General features: G+C 39.1%; 1 protein-coding gene across 2 annotated transcripts in view; it reads right to left on the bottom strand.

Moving 5' to 3' along the window:
• Window positions 1–4,952: 4,952 nt before the first annotated feature.
• Window positions 4,953–10,394, bottom strand: part of LOC107100352 (oocyte zinc finger protein XlCOF6.1-like) — an 11,734-nt gene continuing 6,292 nt past the window's right edge. Inside the window, exons 1-2 of one of the 2 annotated variants that reach the window (XM_015398805.1) lie at window positions 10,211–10,388; window positions 4,953–7,550 (exon numbers count right to left, since the gene is read on the bottom strand). In XM_015398805.1, coding sequence (XP_015254291.1) covers window positions 6,292–7,550; window positions 10,211–10,358 — 1,407 coding nt within the window. In that variant the 5' untranslated portion in view covers window positions 10,359–10,388 and the 3' untranslated portion in view covers window positions 4,953–6,291. Of the gene's footprint in view, window positions 7,551–10,210; window positions 10,389–10,394 lie in introns of those variants that run through there. The other variant, XM_015398806.1, reaches the window with a different exon arrangement.

Genomic DNA, 10,394 nt, shown 5'->3' with positions numbered 1-10,394 from the left:
GTGTATTTAGAAACTATTAGGGACAATATTCTATAATTACAGCTAATTTTCCTGTTTTTTTCCTGTTTGCTCTAAAAATAGCAATTACTAAATAAGGAGCACATTGAACAGCTGACCTGCAGAACTACAGGCCCATCTCTAACCTTCCCTTCATCAGTACAGCTCATCCCTAGCTCCTCTGCTATTTTCTATTTTTATTAACAGTCTGCATCAAGTCTGTAACATCCAAATACTTCTCCTGTTCAGCTCCTGTTCAGGCATCTCACTAATTCACTCACTCACTAACTTAGTATCCTCGTATCATCGTATTCCGCTCTGTCCAGGATCAGGTCCTGGCGGCAGCAGTCTCTGCAGAGACTCCCAGACTTCCCTCTTTCTACACACCTCCTCTGCTGGGGGAGACACACAGTCCCTCCAATGGTCCCGGGTCGTCCCCTGGGCCTTCTGCAGGCGGGACGTGCCTGGAACACCTCAGAGGGAGGCATGCAAAGATCCCTGTGCAAACTCAGCTCAGATGATTTTTCAGATGATATTTCAGTTCAATGCTTTTCTGGTTTGTGTTCATTAGTTCATTCAACAACCATGTTTTGAGGTACCATGCATTGCTGCTTGATTCGTTTGCTTTCCGTCATTAAAATCTGGTTAAAAATATGTAGTTTTTGTTGAATAGAGGAAGAAATAACAATATTGCCTATAACTGGCTCAACCTCGCTCTGCTAGCTGGTCCATCTTCTCCAGTCGTTTTCCACAATGGTGGTCAGACAAACAAAACAAGCTGGTAAGGAACCAAACAGGAAATACGCATAGAGTAGAGCGGATGTAGATTTGACTAATCAGAGGCCTCCTGTCTGCCGTCATAATTTGAGAGAGATGCAGCAGAGTGTCTGCAGAAGGGGCGGGGATTATCTGCATTCACTGCGACACACACAGACGATCTGGTTTCTGAGTATAAATCAGCCTTAAGGATAAAGACTGGGTATGACAGGTGTTAGGGTGGAATGGACTCCAGTGTGCGGGCGCAGACCGCTCCGCACGGTGCTGAGACAGATGGAAGGAACAACAATGTGAGCAGTTGAGGAAGATCCAAGTATGCTAGGGGGAGCTGACATTGAGGTAAATCGGCGAGATAGGGAGGGGAAAGATTGTGAATAACTTTAAAAGTAAAAGTGAGAGTATTTTGAAGTGAATTAACTTGACAGGGAGCCAGTGGAGCTGCTGTAGGACTGGGGTGATGTGATGGAAAGAGGGGGTTCTAGAAATGATGCGTGCTGCTGTGTTTTGGACTGAAGCTGAAACGTTCAGCTTTGAATAATGTAGATTTAGTTTCCACTAGGAGGATTTCTGTCCTGTCATTATCTAATTTAAGAAAGTTGACGTGAAACAGGATTTTATTTCGTCTAACAAAAGGTTAATAAAGGAGGTGGGAGTGAAAAGTTTGTGTGTCATCTGCATAGCAGTGGAAATTAATGTTTCCAGAAGATATCGCTAAGGGGGAGAATGCAAATTATGACGAAGCAGGAGGAGTACAAATAGCAAAACTTCCAGAGTAGCTCTTAGTGTTGGGTTATGGAGTATTGTAAAAATTTTTCCATGAGATTATTCACAAAACTTGGATCAACAGGGTGGAGTAGAGCTGTAGAGCTGTTGGGGAGTAGCAGCACCAAAATTGGCACCAGCGCCCACTCAGCATGAAGTCCAATCCAAAAGACAAACACAGGAGAAAGACTTTCTATTGTTGGTTAAATAAAGGACAGTTCACTCTTCCCTTATGAAGGGCCAAGAGAGACTTCTGTTAGTTAATTTTCACTAATGACCATTTTAATGCTAAAACCTGCTCTATAGAAGCTCTAACCATTGAGTCTACCTGCTGAGTATTTTCCACATCACTGGGGGGGGTCTGCTCCATGCAGCTGAAGCTCCTCCTCCTTGATGATGCGTCCAGGATGTAAACACTGCATCTGAATGCAGAGCTGGAGGAAATCACCACGCTCGGTCTGAACACACCTTCAGGATGCTGTGGAGAGTCTGATCTCTTCCTCCATCATCATCATCAGAGCTAATGACTGAAAGAAGCTCAACCAGCAGTTCTAGGAACTCCTCTAGAACCTCCTCTAGATGATGGACAGCAGAGAGCATCCTCTTCATCCGATGTTTTGGTCAAAAGATTCTCTGGTCTGGTGAAAGTCAGACCTATAAAGAAAATCCTTGCTGCCTGGAGCAATGGTTAAAAATTAAAATAAGATACTACACTTCTGCTTCCATGAATTACAGAAGGGGTTTTAAAGATGCTGCTTTTACTGTAGCTCAGAATAATACAACTGAGCCTGCGCCTCTTCGGCTCTCTACGACCACTATTGAGCATTTTTCCTTTTGTTACGTTCACAAGTGCACTCTCACAAACAACTACAGGTGCTTGGTTCCAGGTACTTAGAGATTCACTTCCATACAGAAAGCCCACATTCATATCTTCAGGTAACACAGAGTACATGTCAAGTAATAAAATAAATTATTAAAATATATTAATAAAATAAATTCAAATAATACTACTAATACTTTCACGATAATATCTAGGTGTTACTTTATTGTATGTCTCATTCCATATCCGTTGGTTGTGCTGTTCTTTTTACGTCTCTTTGCAGGTGATGAAGCAGACTGAAGATGTTTTATCATTATCTCCCTTCTATCTGTCATGATGGGTTTCAGATATTTTGTCCACATGCAGATACAACTCAGAGGCGGATGAAAAGTTTTACAGTTTATTGAAATGTGACACTCAAAGGGACAAAAACCATAGATTCTCAGCTTGGGGAATATCCAGCGGTCAGGTGAACCGGAACCGGAATCACTAGAGGGAGATCAGAGTGATGAGTTCTAGGTCCATGGGAATTTTCAGGGCAATACTAAAATAAAGCCAGGGAAGGACTCACTGTAGATGACTTGTGGTTGCTCCTTGGTTCCTGTTTGTGGGGACTGTACAGATAAGGAGATACTTGGCTGGAGGGCAGACAGGCAGACTTGTAGTGGTCCAGAGGAGCAGCAGAGCGGACTATCAACGAGCCTTCCTGAAGTGGACTGCAAACTGAAGCGGTGAATGATTTCCTTAATCTCAGAGAGACAAATAATTCCTTCCAGGCTTGAAGGACCAGGCTAATCCAGTAAATCAGGAAATAATCCTGACCACAAAGGAGAACAAAGGGTTAGAACTTTGGATGCAGAGAGACAAAAACTCAGAAGGTTAGACTCAGCTAATCTCAGAAAGGCTAGAGTACCCAATACTGGCAAACACTCTGGCGTCGAGGTGGTGACAGTCAGCTGCTCATATACTCCTCAGGTAATGACCAAATGACCCGCAGGTGTGGGTGATAAACCAGAAGAGGGCCTCCAGGCCAACAAGGCAAAAGGGCGTCATCTAGTGGACCGATGGAGACAGTAAAAAAAAAAAAAAAAAACATCTTCCACAAAAAGAAACCCTAACACTATCTCCTCTTTCTTTCATCTTTTGTCCTTTTTTTCTGTTTTTCCTCTTCTGTTCTACTAATATTGCAGTGTCCATATCATCTGTAAAAATCCATGCATAATTATAATAAAGCAACCTATATGCGTAAATCAAGCGGAACACTATGGCGAAAGCCGTACTGCTCCATTTGTAAAAGTAAAATCTGTTGGGCTCTTTTTGGCATCAAGACAATTATTCTTATTGCCACATTGCCAGACAGAACACTGTAAAAAAAACAAAAAACTTTTAATCCTCAATATTTGTAGACTCAATATACATTTTATACATTTTATTTAGAAGGTTTTAGAAAATGATTCACTAATTTATTTAAATTCTCGGGTTGATGACTAGCTCTTGAACTCCACCCTATGAAACTCCTCACTGCCAGGGCTCGGACATCAAATGAAGAGAATCACATAAAGTCATTACTGCTGAGAGCTGGAAGACCAAACAGCTCTACAGAGCTATGGCTCCGGGTCAGTCTGACAGCTTGGGCAGAAACAATGAAAATAATCATGAAAAAAAAGTTATTGAAATAATCAACTAATTCTGTAACTGATTAATAACAAACTGAACTGTAGACTCTAAAACAAGCTAAAAGAGCAGTAATTATACCAGAATAGTAAAACATATATAAACATTTTTCACCATCAATATGCTCTATCCTCAACTCCTTGTGTGGTGCAAAGTTTTAGTTTCACTTGGTTTATATTTTGCATATTATCTTCTCTAAGGAAACTTTTCTTGATTTTTAATAAGAAATATATAGATTGATTAGCAAAATAATTGTTAGTTGCAGCCCTACTGACAACTGAATAAAAATAAAAAATACTATTATTCAATTCAATTCAGTTTATTTATATAGCGCCAATTCACAACACATGTCATCTCAAGCCACTTTACAGTGGTTTTATACACCAGTGGCTGCAGCTTTTGTGAATTTATTATTGAAATTTAGGATTATTCTAATTCTCCTCTATTCAAGCGTGAATGGGTCTAAAGCTAATTGAGCCCAAGGTAGCATTAAATGCAGCATTTAAGCTATTGCCTTCAACGTTAAAGTCCCCCACTGTGATGACCTTGTCAGTATTTAACTCTAAATCAGATAGAAACTCTGAAAACGGATCTACTGACGTATATCAATGTCACGATGGATGACGGCTCTGATTATTTTTGCACATCTTAAATTATTTCAGCAAAGAAATGCTCAAAATAATGACAAATACAAATGATCCGTGCCAAACAATGTTTAGAAAATGAACCAAAAATTCAAAACAATGTTCTTAGAGTTTATGTGAAACCTGAAATTCGACTTCCTCATCCTCTGAGCATTTTAACGCAATAAAATATATACTGGAGCTTTAGGTCAGCTCAGAATTTCATAAAAAACAATAAACTTTTGTGACTGATATAAAGCCACATAAAGAAACTTATTGTCATGATCCATGAGGTTTTATTTCTGCTTGGTGAATTAATCAAAAAGTAATTACATGAATGAAAAGCATCCAGAGCCGATGACAGAAACAGACGATGCATTCCTTTAATCATAGCAGGTAAATACAACAGAATCAAGATAAACACCATTAGAATCAGCTTGAAGGAAAATTACAGATTAGCCAAAACTTTAAAAGGCAGAAACATGAAACTTTTAGTGTTTAACTTCTTAAAATAATTCAAACAAAATGTTCAAAAATATCAACTTCATATCATAACAGCAGAACCTTTAATCTTGAACTCTTTAAACAAACATGTTTCAGTGTTTTAGCATTTTAGTTTAATAATGAACTTCAGACATTTTGAACTTAGATCTTAAGCTTCCCAACATTTAATTATTTTAGCAGGTTTACAATATTACGCCTTATCAAGTTTTCATGTAGACATTAATGCTGTTAGTAGGTTTTCCTCCAAACTTGGCCTGAAAAGATCTTAACCTGAACGTTTATGAGGAGAAGGGGTCAAAAGATGGACATTTTACCACGAATCAAACATTGAAAAGGTCTTTTTTGTGCCTTCCTTTGGGTCAGTGTTCCTACAGGCAGTTTGTTTATTTTTGTTTTACATTTTTAAAGCAGAAACTAAAAAAAAATCCAGTGTTTTCACTTATTCCAACAAACCTGATAGAAACCTGATAACAAAAAATCATCAAATTCCTAAATCTTTGCACAAAATAAAAATCTAATCTAATCTGAAGGCTCCTTCAGGGTCCCTCCATTTTTCCTCTGTACTCCTCGTCATCTACCTGTCATAAACTAATGGAATACTCTGGTTCAAGTGTTGCTGCTCAACCACAAGTAAGGGTATTCATTTAGTTAGTTTAGTTTCAAACTAAGCTAACTGTCAGATTATCTATATTTCAAGATGATAACATAACTCTGAAATAATTCCTCGTTGGATAAAAAGCTGCAGCTAAAAGTGTTTTACTTTTAGCTGCAGCTAATATTGAATTTTCAGTCTTCAGTTTATCGGCATTTGATTTTTAAATGCAAAATCTCACATTCGATGCTAATGCAAGCTGATTTAGCATTTAGCTTCACCAGATTAGGTTAACAGCAAAGAGACTTTTTGGTTCAAGCTGTGTAACTGTGTAACAAACGATGAGTTTCCAAAGTCAAGCCTCTAGAGGCTAGAGTCTAGCCTCACAGGAAAATATATATATATTTTTTTATTTATTTAACCAATTCTTTCCCATTTTCATTTTATGCAAAAAAAAAAAAGGGAAAAAAAAATGAAACTTTCCAGATTTGTCATTTTAGCACAATAAAACACAAAGAAAATCCTGGTATGTTTTTTGGGTTTCAGACTAAGACAAAAACGGTCTGGATGAAGCCTGAGCTCTGTGGCGTCTCACTGCTGTGGCGTCTCATGTGAAGAATCAGATCTTTTTGGTTGCTGTATTTCAGCCCGCATGTTGTGCATGGAAAGCGTTTCTCACTCGTGTGAATTGTTATGTGTTTAGTCAAAGTTCCTTTTTGACTGAAATTTCTGCCACAAATGGTACAAGAGAACGGTTTCTTACCTGTGTGAGTTCTCATGTGAGAAGTCAAATTAGATTTTTGAGTGAAACTTTTATCACAAATCGAACAGCAATATGGTTTCTCACCTGTGTGAATTTTGATGTGTCTATTAAGATTAGGTCTATAAGTAAAGCGTTTCCTACAGAAGTGACATTCAAAAGGCCTCTCTGCTGTGTGAGTTCTCAGATGCACATTGAAATCATCGATTTCTTTAAATGTTTTTTTACAGGTGTTACAGGAAAAAGGCCTTTCATCTGAGTGGGTTGTCAGGTGGTAGGACAAACTACCCTTTCCAGTAAAGCTTTTGTTACAGATGGTACAGGTGAACGGCCTCTCACCTGTGTGAGTTATGAGGTGTCTGTCGAGACCATATTGATCAATGAAAGTCTTTCCACAGGACGGACAGTCATAGATCTCCTTACCGCTGTGAGTTCTCATGTGAACCTTTAAATGGGTTTTCTTTAGAAAGCTTTCTCCACATGTCAAACATGGGAAGCATTTCTCTCCCTTGTGACATTTCAAGTGTTGAACTAAATCATTGTTCAGAGAAAAAGATTCGCCACAGATTGTGCAAGAGTGAGACCTGTTATCCGTGCGACTTCCCTCTTGCCTTTTAAGTGTTTGAACATCATTGTTATGCTCTTTGGTTTTCTGACATCCCTTATTCTCTGTGGGCCTTTTATCTCCCTCTGATCCGGAGTCTATTTCATGGATTTCTTCTGGATCCTGGTTCTGACTGTCACTAGAGTTCTGAGAGATGACTTGGTTGCTGATGGGTTCTGGTTCAGTTTGGCCCTTTTCTTCGTGATCAGAAATAACCTTAAATGTATCTCCTTCCTCCTGCTTGAGAAGCAGCTGCTCCTCCTGCTCACTGATGGGGAGCTCCATGGTTTCCTCTTTAGTCCAGGGATCTTCTGGCTTTAGCTGCTCTTCTTTCATCTGCAGAGGTTCTGGTTCCTCTTGGTCCAAACTGGAATTCCTCTCCTGTTTCCAGAGCTGCTGCTCAGAGAAATCCTCCTCTTTTCCAACCTGCAGGAGGTCTGGAAAGACAAACACAGGAGAAAGACGTAATGTTGGAGGATAAAGGAAGGAGACTTCACTTTAATCATCCATGTGTTGGTCTAACTGCTTATAACCAGACGGTGACTACATCCCCCAGCAGGCATTGCAACTCTCACACAGCATCTGCTACAATGTAATTCTGGCAATAGACTGAAATCTGAACTCCCTTCCCAGGACTGTTCAGCTCATTTCAGCTGGTTATGTTGAAAGTTGTCAATATTACACTGAAATTAGGCCCATCTCACGATTTTGATGAGTTCAACAATCACGGAAACTAACTTCCCTCCCTAATTACCCTCATAGGAAAAAAAGAGTGCTATGAAAGTATAAAGGCTGCACCCTTCAGACTGAGACTGGGGATTTTAAAAGCCCTTTTTTTTGTCTTTTAGGGTCTGCAGGGAAAGATGCAGCCTATGATAAAGCAACAAAAACAACAACAAAAAAACTCAAAACAACAACCTAGAACTGTTTTTAATGCAGCAGACAGCCTCCTTCCATTTTGTCTCCCAGTGCCTCCAAGCAATAGGGGTAAATGTTGGCATCGGGGTAAAATCACTATTTATTAGGGTTGTCATGATACTAAACTTTTCAACTCGATACCGATACTAAGGAAAATACTCGATACTCGATACTATTTTTGATACCACGAGGATAAAAACAAAGACTCCAAAATTCTACAGAAATATTTTCATTAATAAATAAAATACAATAAATAAAAACAATAAAGGTTGTTTGCTGTGCACAATATTAAGCGAGCTTGATAAAAAACTTATACAATTCAAATGAAGTGTTCCTTCCTTGGCTATGCTTTGCACACATAACAATGACTCTAGCCAAACCGGTTAAGAAACAAAAATAATTCTCAGCAGCTGCACCTCTTACAAAAAAAGTCTGAAACTGAAAAGTGCGTAGAATTATTCAATCACACACTGTTCTGAAAGTGCATTGTCCTCTATTCTGCACTTAAGATAAATGACTGCTTAGGTGCCACTGGTGACGGCACTGTATCGATACTTTTAAAAACGAGTATTGTATCCGGATACAACAATTAGTATCAATACTTTTTTGAGTTTCGATATTTTTGACAACCCTACTATTTATTGCCATATTTCTCCCAACTATCAAAATAAATGTATAGTTAAAGAGGAAGCAAGTGCTTCACAGTGGAGTCTTCCACTGTGATTGACAGTTATGCCACATATAGTGGAGAGAGAAATGGATGGATGGATGGATGGATGGANCCTCCCCCAAAAGAAGGTTACATTTTAGTAGATCTTTATCAGATAGTGCAGTTATACATTTTAAAGAATCTGCTTCACTTTCTCTTCTGTTTCGGTGAGCAGGGCTGCAGAGGGCAAAAGTTTAGTTTATTCACCTTCACATATTTTTTTGAAACATACAGCCAACTTCCAGGCAACTTAGCAAACTGATCAGCATTAATTTAAGATTTAAATGAAATAACAGCAATAGATTTAGTATTTTTTACTCTTTGAACAAACATGTTTCATTGTTTTAGGACAGTTTAGTCAACACTAGACTCCACACTCTAAACCCAGCCCTTTGGTTTCCCATAGATCATTTGTTATACCGGGTTTGCAATATTATATCTTATCTGTTCTGGTTTCCATGTAAACAGTGGAATTATCAATGTTCATGAAAGCTTTTCTCCAACCTTGCCTAGAAAAAAGGTCTTTAACCTGACAGATTATCATGTAATGAATGAAGGAGTTTCTAGATGGACATTTTTCTCACCAGTCAAACATGGAAAACGTCTCTACTGTTCATTCCTGAGGCGTCACACTGCTGTAACTTCTCATGTCGAGCATGAAATCTTTTTTTAAAACATAAGCCCCATTTCCACTACCCTAACATCGGTCCATGCATGGTAACCGCGATACCTGTTGAGTGTGAATGGAATGCAAACTTAACTGGACTGTGCTAGACACAACCGAAGCGCACTAAACTGGTACTAGTTCATCAGTAAAGCTCGGCGTGGTTCAGTTCTGGCTCGTTTTTCTGATAACAAAGAGCTCATGAGCAGACTGCGTCATCTCCTTACAGTCAGCTTCCAGTAGTTGGCAGTAATGTACATCATTATTGCTTGCCAACTGCCATAAAACAGAAGAACAACTGTAAACAACAATCGAAATCTTCTCAACACTACATTTTATTATGGCTTCAAAAGAGTGTGGTGATACTAAAGGCTGTCTTCTGTGCCTGACTCTCTGCAAACAACAAAATATCACAATTATAACCAAACGTAACTTCCTGAATGTTCTGGGCACCATTTTGATTTGCTTTATTCCCTCATTCAATTCTAGCAGTAGCACCATAGATCAGCACTAGGAGGCGAGGAACCCGCTAGCGTGGTGTATAAATGTAAGGAACCAAGTTCTGCACGGTCAACTGATCCAAGCTCGGTCCGAACTCGGCATGGATCTGTTTCAGAGGGTAGTGGAAACGGGGCTATAGTTTGTTTCACATGTTATGCATTAATAATGTTTCTCACCTGCGGTTCTGATGCGTTTCTTTAACTCTAAAAGAAACGGCCTTTCATCTGAGTGAGTCATCATGTATTTAAATGTTTTTTTTTTAGTCAAACGTTTCTCACAGATCATACAGGAAAACAAATTCTTACCTGTGTGAGTTCTCATGTGAACCATTAAATGTTCTTCCTTTAGAAAGTTTTTTCCACATGCCAAACATGGGAAAGGTTTCTCTTCTACGTCTCCTTCCTCCTGCTTGAGAAGCAGCTGCTCCTCCTGCTCACTGATGGGGAGCTCCATGGTTTCCTCTTTAGTCCAGGGATCTTCTGGCTTTAG

This window comes from Cyprinodon variegatus, unplaced genomic scaffold, assembly GCF_000732505.1.
Source record: "Cyprinodon variegatus isolate N-32 unplaced genomic scaffold, C_variegatus-1.0 Scaffold963, whole genome shotgun sequence".
Taxonomy (NCBI): Eukaryota; Metazoa; Chordata; class Actinopteri; order Cyprinodontiformes; family Cyprinodontidae; genus Cyprinodon; species Cyprinodon variegatus.
Note: the sequence above shows the minus strand (reverse complement) of the source record. Positions and strands in the feature narration are given on the sequence as shown.